General features: G+C 42.8%; 1 protein-coding gene across 3 annotated transcripts in view; it reads right to left on the bottom strand.

The window, feature by feature from the left end:
- The window catches only part of mpp2b (MAGUK p55 scaffold protein 2b), a 41,477-nt gene that overhangs the window by 24,954 nt on the left and 1,801 nt on the right, over positions 1-14,722 (bottom strand). For 2 of the 3 annotated variants that reach the window (XM_069155890.1, XM_069155892.1), the window contains exon 2: positions 4,703-4,782. In XM_069155890.1, coding sequence (XP_069011991.1) covers positions 4,703-4,733 — 31 coding nt within the window. In that variant the 5' untranslated portion in view covers positions 4,734-4,782. Of the gene's footprint in view, positions 1-2,741; positions 3,023-4,702; positions 4,783-14,722 lie in introns of those variants that run through there. The other variant, XM_069155889.1, reaches the window with a different exon arrangement.

The following is a 14,722-nucleotide window of genomic DNA, read 5'->3' as shown; positions in this document are numbered from 1 at the left end:
TCCACACTCCTGCAGGTGCTTAAGCCTCTGCTAAGGTTGAGGTTTTTGTGGAGCTACTGTATGCTGAGAGCATCAAACGGTATATAAATAATGCTTCAGTCACACAATGTTTATAGAAATTTGGTAGAGTTTGGTGACACTTCTGTAGTTCTTTTCACCAAGTGTAGAGACATTGTTGGTGACAGAAATTTCAGTTTACAACTCAGAGGCAGACATAGACAGTTGTTTGTAATTATGATTTAAACAGTATGACGTAAATACAGCATGAGGATGACTAATGTGTCATTTTCCCGCCCTAGCAGCAGAATAGGTCAGCTACAGAGTATACAGTACATGCCCACAGAGAGGACATTAGATCACTGAGTGGGAGAAACTTGAGTGTGCACAGTCTTTTATTTTTTCAGGAAACAGCGAAGAAACCAGAAATTTAACACTACATTTCTAACCTAGTGACACTGTTAGTTTGTCAGTTAGGCTGTGAGCAGACGTTTAACAGCTGGGATATCGATCTAATGTCCTAAAAAACTGTCATTACAACCGAATACTGTAAAAAAAACTAATGAAATAAAGTGAAAATCTCCAATGAGAGGAAAGTTTCCATGACAAGTATTTTGTGTCATAGACTACAAAAAAGCTACACTCCGAAAGACCTATTTGAAAAAAATTCAACTGAAAAGGTATTTATCATTCATTTTCAAAAGGTAGCATACTGCCAAACAATATTATCAAGTATAACAGTATAACTGTTTTTTATCCTTTAAATTTGGTTGAAAACCCCTTCTGCTTAAATTTCCCAAATTGTTAAGTGTCCTGATCGATGTAACGGTGTGCATGAGTGTCACAAAGACAAGAGTTCTTGAGGGGATCCTGATGTATGCCCTCCGAGTCCTTGATAGCCAATCAACAGGGCGAGGGACTTTACAGCTGCCATTTAAGCCACTTCCTCGCCATTGTGATGCTTGTTCCAAGCTGGCATGATATGGATGCCGGCTTGGCTCGCCTTATTAGCCGGATGAAGGTCAACATTGGAGACAACACTTGTGATATTTGTTGACATTTTGAAAATGGACGGCAGCTCCCATTACACCTCACTTAATTGTCACAGAGTCGGGACGAGAGATAATTTCACATTTCAAGTTTTTGGTGAAACAACTTGCTGTAAGGAGGCAAACATTTTGGCTTTAACTGCACATCTGTTTTCCCTGCAGCAGTTAATGAAAGAGCAAACCGAGATCGTCAGGGTGTGATACGGATGAAATAATTGCCAGTGTCACCGCATTATCGAATACGCTCAACCAGAACAGAATTAAATTGTCCCATTCTCTTGAAACCGAGCGATTATATTTGACAGTCTAATCCTACCAACACACTGTACTCAATGATCCATCATGTGTGTTTGAGCACTGCTTCATTAGTCCAGTTGGCACACAGAACATTCCTCTGATAGTGCAAGGATTCGGAAGGGAAAGGGAGTCTGTGTATTGTGTATTGTGTATTGTGTATTGTTTGTGTGTGTGTGTGTGTGTGTGTGTGTGTGTGTGTGTGGAGAAGGGTTGAAAGTGAGCGAGCCACAGAGTTATTTGAAGGTTGAGTCTGACACTTTCAAGCGGGCCGTCTCTGATCGGAACACTGTTGCATATGAATGACCCGGTACTTACTCGCCATGAATGTACAATGCTCTGGAGGTCTCTCTTTATCATCCTCTCTCTCACACACACACACAGTCTGAACTGATAGACAGGATGCGCACCCTTTGACAGAAAATGTAATTCATTATGGCTGTCACTGCTGTCTTGTCAAGCTACATTACAGAGGATAGCTTGCAACACAGTATACTATGTGACATGTAATAGACTTGGAAATGATGTCATGACGTTTCTAGCCTTGACTAATAAAACATGGCACCATAAAATACTTGTTTCATTGGTTGTCCCCTCTCCTGGCATCCGGAAGTGTTTCCATACACGAGACAAGCAAGACAGGCAACCAATGCATGTGTGGGTCAGGGCACTCGTGAAAAGAGCAGCATTTCAATAAATTTGGACACACACTCACAACATATTACTCTGAGGTATGCAACTCCATCCAATATTAATGAAATCCATCAATTATGAATGGGATATAGTGTACGGCACTTCCTACTCCATGCTGTGTGACCAAACATTATCCGGGCATTATCATTCAGCACAACACACACATACTTGCTTTGACACAGGGTCTTCCTCTTGTGATCACTTGTTACGTTTTTTTTTTGTGGTGTTAGCCAAAGTGCAGTCCTGTCTCTCACCCTACTGCTCTCCATTTGACAACAAGTCTTCTATATGTAAATACAATTAAATAAAGGAATATATGGCATTTTTTCCTTTATTAATATATTGTGTTGTGGTGATATTGAGAAACATCTTGCTGTATTTTTACACCTCCTTTCCCGCCTTTGTAGTCTGCTGCCTAAGATTTCTGTACATCACATGCTGCCCTGGGTCCTGATCTGTCTCTGCTCATCTTCATCACACTCTGGAGGTTTGAACTGGAGCAGGTGCAATGCAAATTTAAAACACTGACTGATCCACAACGGAGTAAATAAAGACAAACTGTCATCTGCAAGGGTTCATTTGAATAGATTTCACCTACTGTCTTGCATGTCTTCCCTAAACAATCACAGCACACATAGCTGGAGAAGTGTTTTTATAAACCACCCTATACTCCTCACACACCCAGCAGATAGGGACCTATGTTCTTACCTTCTCCCCCCAGCTTGATGTCCAGGCCCTCCAGGGAGTTGGCTGAGTCCTCCTCCTCCAGGGAGAGCCTTCCAAACAGGCTGCCAGCCATGGTGAACAACACCTCACTACAGGGCACACACTCACACTAACACACCCAGTACTATCAGAAGCAGTCCGAGAGATCACTCTCTCCTTCCCTCTCCCTATCGGTTCCTGGTTTTCTCTTTCTGCCAGAACAGCTCCTCGCTCTTTCCTCCCTCCACCTGGTCTTGACGTGGATGTGTAAAAGCTATGCCTGGCTGAGCGTCTTCTCCTCCGCATGAATGAATGGAGGCGAGAGAGGGCTGGGTGCATGAGCAAAGAAAGAAGGTGGGGGGAAGTAGGGAAGAAAAGAGGGAGGGAAGTATGATGCTTTGACGAGGAGGAGGGAGAGAAAGGAGGCAGGGCGATTTTCTCTCCAGGCTTTCCTGTGTGGGGTCAACTGGGGAAAAGAGCAGCAGAAGGATGCCTTGTGGGAAGGAGGTGTGGTCAAGGAGATGATGCCTAGGAGATTGTATTCTAGTTATCGCCTCCATAACTGTTACCACAGATATAAACACAGGCTGCTTTGCAGTGAGTGAAGGGTGCTTATTGGTAAATATATATTTGAGCTCTCTGCTCATAACTTCAGGAAATGTACATTTGAGCTACTCTGCCGGCAGGAGCTGAAAAAGATCTTACCGTTTCAAGTCCGAACTGACCCTTCCCTAACCCCTCTCCAAACCAAAGATATCCCCGCTGAAAATGCTGCTGTTTAGAATTTTAAAAAAGACATGAATTGGTTTGGAGAAACAATTTACTCTGTTACTGAAAATGACAGTCATCCAGTCTCAGCCCTCGGCCAGTGTACAAATCAAGACTGACTGACAGACTATTAGAAAAGAGACTCCACACACGTTAACTTTCCGTGCTTTTCTCCCTCTATCCGGCTGCTGACTGCTGCGATTGATTATCACAAGATCAAACTCTAGAGTTCTAGATTTGGCCTGGAGTTTAAAAACTACACAGAGCCTAATTTACCAGACATGTGGTCATGGCTTTTTTTTATCCCACCTGTCTCCATCCTGAGCTTTGAGTGAAGAGGAAATACATGGAAGCATGGCTCTGTGCCAGTTTACAGTTTAATGCTGGCACCATGTTTGGCACTCAAACAAGAAAATATAATTTGATTGTTGCCAAAATATCACTTTACTTTTATAACAATGTGAAAATTTACTTTGGTGCGATGCCAACGAGAGACCAACAAAGCGTGTGATCCCAAATTTGACTTGGAATACCTCAGTTTCATGGAAACGTTTGCACAGGATGTAACGCCTGTTTTTTGTTATCTAAAGCAAAACTATCCACAAATTCCAACCCTGGGATCAGTTTTATAAATTAATGTGTATGGAATGAAATTAAGTGCAAAACATGGTGTTATGTGTGGAGCATAGAAATTAATACAAGAAAAACACAAATCAGATTAATAGAAAATAAACAGCCCTCTTCAACAAACATCAATATGTCTCAAATAAGTTGAATAAGGAAAACATTTGAATTGCCTCCGTTACGGCCCTTGTAAGACACTCAAAGTGTGACTTAAAATCACTTCCACGTCCAACTATTTCAGTCATCGTTCATCAGTTGTCAATCTTTAATAAAAGACTCACTTAATGTCTCAAATGTGTATTCGTGTGGCTACGGATTCGACGTGCATGCGTGGACGAACGGAGGTCTGCGACGGATACAACAGCAAATCCTTCGAGGCATGACTGATCTGAGACTGGAGTTTTAGCGCTCCATTAGCCAGCTCATTAAGTCACATTAGAACAGGGGAGATGAGATACATGTCCTGAGTGCAGGAATAACCACAAACTTCTCTCTCTCTCTCTCTCTCTCTCATACACACTGACTCACTCACACAGAGATGCCCTCATCATAGCGAGATCCAAGACACTTACCGGACTCAGAGCTGGACGTTGCCACGGGCATTTTCAAAATTGGTTCCTCCTAGTTTCCTCCACAAAACTTGTCAGGTCAACTGCAATGAAAGCAGAAAGCAAAAAGAGAAGAGAGACGCATTTAGGAGGTGCTGATTGTGAATCTGACTGCAAAAACCTTTGAATATCATGAGACTGAGGTAGAATTAAGGGGATAGTTTCCATTTTTTTTGAAAAGGGGTTGCATTAAGTACTTATTCACATTCAGTGTATAACCTGCAGTAGATGGAAGTCTCCATGTCTCTAGTTTGGAGAAACAGGCATCTCTAAAGGCACTGAAGATAAGCCATGTATGGCTGTGGACCTACTCCAGGTGATACACTCACTATGGATAAGTACTTCTTCAAAAAAAATGCTAATTATCCCTTTAAGGCTGAAACAAGGGAAGGTGGGTAGTCGTGTTGTTTGCTTGAGGTCCTCAAAGTTCAACACAGACGGATCCGTGGAAGTCTTAATCCAGCCTCAACAAAGAATACAAATCCCTTTCTGTCACAAGTTCAGTCAATGGACTTACCCACACAGAGCATTCCCATTGTATCGCAACAATCTCCCACACAGGATAACTGCTATATAACTTTATTATCAGCTATTAATAGAATAGTCAGTTGCTCTGGTAACATCCAAACAGCTTTGGCCATCTTGTCTGCTGGGAATACTATTAGCAACAGTTGGCAAGATTGAGTGAGTAGGTGACTGAGTGGGCAGGCCAGCTAACATTAGCTTAGTGAGGCTCTCTGTTGACTATAATTGATCCGTTTAACATCCGGCAGAAAGAAATAGTAACAAGCATAACAGACCGGAGACTGGAAAATTAAGCTTCTATTGTGCTGGGACCCAAAACAGGCTCGTCAGGTCATGTGGAGTTTGTGAAACAAACAAAGGGAAAAGCATAGAAAATTACAGAGCGCATGCAGGAAACATCAGCAGAACGGTAAGCATAAGGTTTACGAAGAAACAGATGTCAACTACAGTAGGAAGGGAAAGGAGAGACGAGAAAACTGTCAAGCAGGAAGGGTCTGACTGTGTGGAAATATGAGGTGGGGTCAGAGAGGGAGAAAGAGAGACAGGAACAATGGTGAAGAAGAAATGAGCCCAGCTGTCGTGAGAGACCTCAGTATCCAAGGATGCTAAATCCTGGTTGCCATGACAATAGCTATCCATGGTGAAACTAGAGCTGTGGTGATCAAAGCTGAGCAATGTCACCACAGAGTCACTGTGTGTGTGTGTGTGTGTGTGTGTGTGTGTGATTACATAAAAATCCTCATTGTCACTGTAAGAGTGATGCATCTTTTTGCTTTGCTCAAAGATTTGAGGAATTACACGTACTGGTCGAAGGGGGCACTATGGGCTAAATAACAATATGAACAACTGCTACATAATACATGTTTTCTGTCTGTCTGCTGTCAAGTTATTTAGGAAACTGAATAAATGTGTGCTTCCCTTCAGATAAAAGCACAAAATTATATTCTTGCATTACTAAGCAGATAATATCTAAACTGACTTACTCAGAAAGATACTTTAATCAGTCTCTTGTTTCTTTCCTCACCTCTCAGTTGTCAATGAACACGTCTTCAAGCTCAGAGGTGTGTAATTTTATTCATTTGATTCTGTGTGCAGATATAAAAAATATTCCCAAATCCTATTTGTTTAGATAGGCTGCAGTTTGAGAAAATGATCAGTATCCCCGGGCTTTATCTTATTAATGATTTAATGTGACCCCACCAGCTTATTTCAAAAGTATATACTATAATCCAAAATATTGATGCAACAAAATTAGTGAAGCTGGGGAACCTAAACACACGAAACAGAGGCAGGCTGCAGGAAAACAGAAAACTGCCAAATTAACAAAAACCAGGCAGGTGTTCAAAACACCAGCGGAAATAGCAGAGTCCAAAGTCCAGGCAGGGCACAAAGCTGACAAGATGTTGGCAAAGAAACAGAACTCCTGGAAACCCGCAACTTAGCTCAGAGTGACTAAATTTATGATCTGGCAACTAGTAGCGGTGGACTGGGAGTAGATCTACAAAGTGGGCTGATTGTAGGGAGGCTGCAGGTGGGGCAGATAGGGAACCTGTGAGCAGGTGAGGTGGGCGGAGCCTGCAGGAGACTGAGCAGAGACAGAGAGGGAGAGCATTGGGGACCTCTGGTGGGTGGAGGGAGTGAGACAGGGAACCAACGTAGTTTTTGGTCTTCCATGATTAACTTCCTCTCTTTGCCTTCGTTAATAAATCTACTTTCAAACCCACAGACATGTCATATTTGGAATGGTAACACCTGAAGTCATGTGTATGTATTTCGGTTGAGTGTTTTGCGTTTTTCAGTTACAGAAATGGCTCATTTTGCTTCCTTCATTTTGAAACGGTTTAGTTTGACTTTATTGTTTGGCTTACAATCAGTTGCATCTCTGGAAATGACTCTGGGCTTTTGCAAAACTCTGATCTATGTGGATCAGGTCCTTAATACTGCATACCAGTCCCCCAGGCTTATCCGAGGCATCCCGTGTTTGCACTGTGAAATGACAGAGCTTGTTAAAAGTATGCAGAGACCACACGGCAGCTGAGAAGTCAAAGCCGATTGTAACAGAGCTTGGTCATGCTGGAGCTGGGCTGAAAACACAGGGGGGTCGGGAGGACGGAGCGATGGGAGGAGGGCAGTATCTTCGCCGCTCTTTCACTCTGTCACTCTCCTTTTTCATTACCGATATTAGTCATGATCTAATGGGGTTATGCAGCCATAACCAGTGGTGGCAGTTTCTTGGTAATTGGTGGCTTTTTGTCGGTGAAAAGCCTCTTAACATGTAATGAAGCTCTCCAATTACGGATTAAAAAGGTATTCTCCAAAATACCATTAAGACTAATGTTTCAGTTTAACAGTGTGTAAATGACTGATCTGTAGTTGAGGTCAAAACTGTTGTTTTTTTTACACAAACTGCCTTTGTGTTGCAGAAGGAAAACACCCTGCAGTTGTTCAGCTCGTGGGTCAGTCGGTCTCTACAGTAATACTGTATCTGGTGTGTTTAAACTGTGTCTCTGCTCCCTGAGTGATTTTCTCTCTGTCTCCATTTGTCAACTCACTCTCACACACACACACACACACACACACACACACACACACACACACACACACACAAATCTCCATCTTCCAGCTCAAGAGCACAGCTGCCATGACATCACATTCGCAGACCTGCTATCATCTCCACACCGTCAATCTATGAACACAAGAGGCCAGCTGTGTGTGAGTGCTTCTTGTGCGCTGAGAACAAAGACCAATAATTATATTTTCTAGCCATGTTTAATGCACTTTACAGAATATTACAAGTGTGACAACAGACTAAGTTTTAAATCCTGCATCACCCAAATCCTATTAATCCAATAATAATGAGAGCAAAGGTCAAAGTTTTTGTGCCTAAAAAATATCAATGAAAGTCAAGGGAATAAGCGTTAAAAGATATTTTTTCCAAGGACAGCAAGCCAGCACTCTCACGTAACCTATGTACTGCGGTAAATTATTATATCATACATATTTCTCAGGAAATAAAACAGGTGTCCTAGCATGCAATTTCTTTTTGAAAAGGCACCTTCCTTCCAGCAAATTTTGGCCTGTAGCAATGACACAAGCAGTGGCTCAGGTGTTTGTATGTCAAGTGTAAAACGCCTTGAGCCGTTCTCACAGTGACGCTGCATTAAAACCTGTAAACATGCTCACACATACACATGCACACACACCAGTAACCAAACAAGTCTTAATCCACACACGCAGGCTGGCGTCAGGCCTAAAAATAAACCTGTGCTCCCACAGGTTCAGCTCCTCTCATTACTTTACAAGGGAAAACTGTCGTATCCAAGACAACCACGAGCAGCTCTTCGTCTTTTTTCCCCGGCGCTTTGCCATGGCAACAAGGGAAAATGCGTAAAATAATAATAAGCTGGAGCTAAAATTGGGTCTATTAAAAGGTTTGAGCTGTACTTCAATACAGCGTTGCTCTTTATCTGAGGAGAGGTTTATATCAGCATCATATTTCTAAAAAAAGAAAGAAAAAAGATTCTAATAGTCACACAACAGACAAGAAATATATTTTGATAGTCTTCACCAGTCAAAACTAAGGCTTTAACAGCACTGCTAAGAGTTGAGGTGTTTGGACTTTGATTTAAAAACTTGGGAGCATGTAATTCAACTTTACAGTCCAACCTGATCGTACTGTTTCCACAGCTCTCGAAACAGTTTCACCACAACTGAAGAAGAACAGGGGCAGCGGTGATTCACAGAGACTTGTCGGAGAACATTCTTCGTATTCTCTCAATTCTGTTGCTGAGGAAAAGAAAGCAAACTTTTCTGACCCTTTTTTTTTTTACTTTGGATTTCAATTACATTAATCTAAAAGAATAGGAAATTAATATTTGTTTAGCCATGAAAAAGATAAGAGTGTTGATTAAGAAGCGGACCGATAAGAGTATGGTTAAGATAAAAAAAATAAAAAAATACAATTCTGACCATATCTGTCCCTACAACTGGCTGCTGGATAGTGCAGGCCATAACAGGTGTACTTGTCTTGGGTTACATGTAGACTACCTACAAAGCTTGTGGGATTTTAATAGCAGCAAGATCAGATAGCCATACGGGAAACAAACCACTAGTCATAAAATATATGTTATACTATATACTGGCAGCAATATCTGAATACCATATTACTGCCTGCCCTTACAGCTGCTGAGTGTGAAGCTAAGAGATAAAAAATGATTTGCGTTTTTGTGTTTCCGTATTGATTGTGAGAGTGTGGGATAAGTGTTACACTGATAAAAAAAATAAATAAATTAAAAAAAAAGACAACGTAGAGGAGTGGAGCGCTCATGCCAAACGCAAACATAAAGTACAGCAAAATTCTCAGCAATTAATTCAGTTAATTAATTAATTAATTTAGTTCTTTAAAAAAATATTCTTAAAGAACTGGAGAAGACGTTTGGCAGCTTGTGCCCGCTAAACTCCATGATTTTACGGCAAAAAGTTGCTTAAATGGGTCTCATTACGATCAGATAAGATCCTCATCGTGGCTTCTGTCGTTTTCACAGTGATTCGCGTTCCTTTTGTAATATTGCTGGGATCGGACAGGGTTCTAGGTATTGTGTTGTAGACGATGTAATGTTTGACTCGTTCGGAGCACGGTGGTGAAGTGGTTGGCACTGTCGTCTCACAGAAAGAAGGTTCCTCGGTTCAAGCCTCCTGGTTTTCTGTGTGGAGTTTTGTTTGTTCTGCCTGCGCCTGTGTGAGTTTTCTCAGGTGCTTGTTTTTTTTTACCACAGCTCAAAGAAACGTGTAATTCGTGATTCTCCATTTTTTTGGTCAACACATTTCCAATGTCATTTTTTGATTCATTCAGTTAACTGTTCTCCTAGATTTTCAGGAGAGTTTATCATTAAACACGGAGGTCTAAATGCTGTACCAAAAGCCGTCACGATTTGAAAGTATTGAACAATACTTTCTGAGTACAGAACAGGATGTGTCAATTGAACCAAATATCAATTTAGATCTGCAATATTTTCATGTTGAAGGATTTTGTTGGTATCCTGAATCCTATCAACTATCAATGTGAGTAAATAAAATAGATAAACCTTAAGTCATGTCACCTCCCTTGACTTTAATAACTAATACTTTCAGGTCACAAAAAGGCAAGAAATATGCCAGTTTAACAGCCGTGACATCAAATGATCATTTTGCTTGAAGCCTGATGCCTCTACAAATCACAGCAGAGTGTGGAGGTCTTTTGAAGGAGAAGATAAACTCGAAAGCAGTTTAAAGCTGATGAGTACTGCAAGGTTGAATGATTTCAAAATAAAAGTGTTCTCTGCTCCCCACATGCATATTAATACACACAGTGTACTACCGCTTGACTGCGGGAATAAACAGCATGGAAAAAGAACACGATGTATTTTTCCAGCGTACAAATTGCGCTTGAAGCTATAATAAAACTTTATCTAAATGTGCCTTGAAAAATATAATTGTATAATGATTAACCATCAGCTAACAGCTTTGGGACTCATTGGTCATTTAAGCCACATGAGTGATTCTCAAAGTTCATTATCTCCTTTGTAATTAATCATATTTTCTGTGGTATGTTTTTTTTCTGTATGCTGATTTAGTAAGTTTTGATTTTAAAAACATGAGAACAATTTATCACCATCATATCACTAGATATCACTTGAAATCCAGACATTTAGTATATCCCGATCACTTCAGTGTTGTGCGTCTCCTTTTCCATCTGCTCATATCGACTGAAATTAGAATTAAATGTCAAGTATGTATCACAGAGCGGTAAAGGGACTGAGGCGAAGTGCTGCGAGCTACCCAGGGGGAGCGTTTACAATCACAACCCTGCCTGGATTTCATTAAAGACTCTCTGCTCGTTTTGTCGTTTTTTTCAGAGGGAGCAGCCATGTTGAAATCAAGAATATGAATGTCAGTGTTTCACTGTCACTCAGATCTCTCTCTCTCTCTCTCTCTCTCTCTCTCTCTCTCTCTCTCTCTCTCTCTCGAGACACTAAACGTTAAGGCCTGAATAATAGAAAGCAATCTGCACTTTTAAGCCAACACTGCCATATTATCTTGCCCATGTATTTGGCTGATATTGGCATGGATTAAAACCATATCATAGTAGGTGAGATATACAAAATATTAAACACGCAGCACAGTGTAGCTACAAATTTGCATAAACGGACAGAGTATTCCGTTGTATCCGGTATATCCGGCTATGACAAAAGTACAGAGACTCATTGCTGTGGAGATGTTACATTGTCTGGCAGGTTTGTGAATGTTGCGGGGTGGACATCGCTCACGGGTTTGAACAGTAAGGCGGATGCGGAAGCTGCCATACCACAGACTGCCGTTAGAGGTTGGCTCAAAAAAGCCTCCGGCTCCATAGACCCCCATTCAACTTCTTTCATCAAATACAAAGTCCATACATTTTTTTCCACAAGTTATTTCGGCGTTGTTAACTGGCAAGATGACGACGGCCGATATCAGAGCCCGTGGCTTCATTACGCCTGTTCACAAACCAATGGGTGACGTCCCTGTTGATTGCCAAACGAGGGTGGCAAACTGCTGAGGTTTTTGCAGCTTCATGCCAACAAGCTCACGATAGCAACGCCAACATAGATGTTTAGCAGGTCTCAAACTCGCAATGCTCAGTATGTAAGTAAAACACTGCACCAGTACGAGCCACACAAGCACAGCTGAGGCTAAAGTCGGGGGATCACCAACGTTTTTACCATCCATCCTGCAGACAATGTAAAGGTTTGTACCTCGTTTCATTGCAATTAATCCAAAACTGTTGACTTTCCAAACGTTAAACTCGGGGTGGAACCACGCGAAAAGTCGGGGATCACCAAGGTCAACATTTTGGTCTCATCGTCTTGTAGAAGTTGAGATATTTCACTTTAAGAGAACACTTTAAAGTACTGGTGGTGCGAGATGAAAAGTCATGTTTGTATATAAAAAAAAATAAATAAAAAAAAAAAGTCCTGACATAAAGCCAGTACACAGAAAATGAAAGTATGCAGTCGTCACTTTAATGCCGCATATGGAGATCTGTGAGGGGGGGGGGGGGGGGGGGGGGTAGCTGGCAGGCGAGGGAGTAATGAGCAGGTCACTTTTATGAATGGCACCGCAGACATTGGGGAAAAGATGTCGAACCACTCCTGATTAATCTCCCTGTGGGATGGAGAGTGGATGAGTCCTGTTGCTTTCCCTCAGCCTGCTACAGTTGATTAGAATTCCTGGCTGACGCAATAATTTATCACTCAGCCCGTCAAACCGAACAGCGTCATAGTCAGGCACCATCGAAGGGTTTTCTTGTTAAGAATATTCTGTATGTCACATCAAATAACTTCTTGTGTATAATGAGATCTGGTCGGGGGCAAACACAGGGGTAGCTGTTTGAATCTTTCTGTAACCAAAAGGATTTGTATTAATTTAATGGCAAGTATGTATTACTTTGAGGTTCAGACATGGTCACATTGTTGACGCCATCAGGCTACCATTTTTGTCCCCCTGATCTGATCCAATTTAATGTCTGAAACAAAATGTATTCAAATCTCGCAGAAATAATTTAGAGTGAAGGACAAATGTTCAAAGTCCACAGAGACCCATTAGAAGCAGAGTTCTCATGGAGGTGCTTACGAAACGATTCTGTCGAGGTAGAGGCAGACCTGCTGATCTTATAGCCAATCCCCCAAAACTGTCAAAAGCACAGAGATTTATGGTAAAGCTTCAAAAACAGAAACTGACAGTGGAAGGTGGAAGTTTTTTTAATCCCAGTCAAAGAGCTCTTTGAAATGAGACCTATCTGACTGTAGTTTGATATGAAACATCCAACAGAGCGACTTTCATTTTGTTATAAGTGGCTATAAAGTGTGGAGCTTTTAGAGAAACTGTAATAATAGATAAAAAAAAAAAAATAATCATGATAATAGATTAAAAAAAAAAAAAAAAACTCCTCAAAAATAACAATTCCCAGACTCAGTCAGTTCATTTGTGTGAAGGAGTCTTCACCCGTGCACTTTTGCCAAAGAGAATAGGTCGATCTGTCCATCCATCCATTGTTTTCCACTTATCCGGGATCGGGTCACGGTGGCAGCAGGCCAAGCAAGCAGACTTCCCTCTCCCCCACAACATTTACAGCTCATCTTGGGGGATCCCAACGTGTTCCCAGGCCAGATGGAATATATAATCCCTCCAGCGTGTCCTGGGGTCTTCCCCCGGGGTCTCCTGCCAGTTGGGCGTGCCCAGAAAACCTCCAGAGGAAGGCGCCCAGGAGGATCCTGATCAGATGCCTGAACCACCTCAGCTGACTCCTTTCGACGCGAAGGAGTAGCGGCTCTCCTCCGAGTTCCCTCTTGGTGTCCGAGCTCCTTACCCTCTCTACCGTCTCTAAGGCTGAGCCGGGCCACCCTGCGGCGGAAACTCATTTCAGCCGCCTGTAGACGCGATCTCGTTGTTTCGATCACGACCCAGAGCTCGTGACCACCGGCGAGGGTCGGAAAACATAGATCGACCGGTAAATTCACCAAAACCAACACGGCCCGGTGCAGCGCCTGTTTTACTGCTACAGCCGCACCGATCCGCCTGTCGATCTCCCGCCCCATCCTCCCCTCGCTCGTGACCACGACCCCGAGATACTTAAACTCCTTCGCTTGGGGCGGGCCACTCCGTTCGCACCTGGAGGGAGCAATCCGCCGGTTTCTGGCAGAGCACCATGGCCTCAGATTTGGAGTTGCTAACACTCATCCCCGCCTCTTCGCACACGACTGCAAACCGCCCCGGTGAGTGCGGGAGGTCTGAAGAGGCCAACGGGACCACATCATCTGCAAACAGCGGAGAGGCGATCCCGAGACCCCCGAACCCGACGTGCTCCTCCCCCCGGCTGGGCCAAGATATCCTGTCCGTGAAGGTCACAAACAGGATTGATGACAAAGGGCAGCCCTGGCGGAGGCCAACACCCACTGGAAACGAGTCTGACTTATTGCCGAGAATGCAAACTCAGCTCCTACTGCGGCTGTATAGAGACCGGATGGCCCGTTCCAACGACTCCGGCACCCCCCCCACAAAAACCAGGACCCCTCCAGTAGTCTTTTGGGGGTAAAGATCTGGTCCACCGTTCCACGACCGGGGACGGAATCCGCACTGCTCCTCTTGAATCCGAGGTTCGACAATCGGTCGGAGCCTCCTTTCCAGCACCCTGGCATAAGCTTTGCCCGGGAGGCTGAGTAGTGCGATACGCCGATAGTTGGAGCACACTCTCCGATCCACCTTTTTAAAAAAAAAAAAAATGGGAACCACCACGGATCTCATCCACCCGTTTTGTCGAGAACAGTCTTTCAAAAAAAAAAATGATTCTCACTAAACTCACAACATTAAACTCCCACCAGTCAAACACGGAGATACACAACAGCCTGGTTTTCGAAGTGATAAAACATATCTGCATGTAAACTG

This window comes from Embiotoca jacksoni, unplaced genomic scaffold (assembly GCF_022577435.1).
Source record: "Embiotoca jacksoni isolate LCO1_2020_lvr unplaced genomic scaffold, fEmbJac1.0.p SCAF_20, whole genome shotgun sequence".
Lineage (NCBI taxonomy): Eukaryota > Metazoa > Chordata > Actinopteri > Embiotocidae > Embiotoca > Embiotoca jacksoni.
The sequence above is the reverse complement of the archived record's forward strand: the minus strand, read 5'-3'. Positions and strand labels throughout refer to the sequence as shown.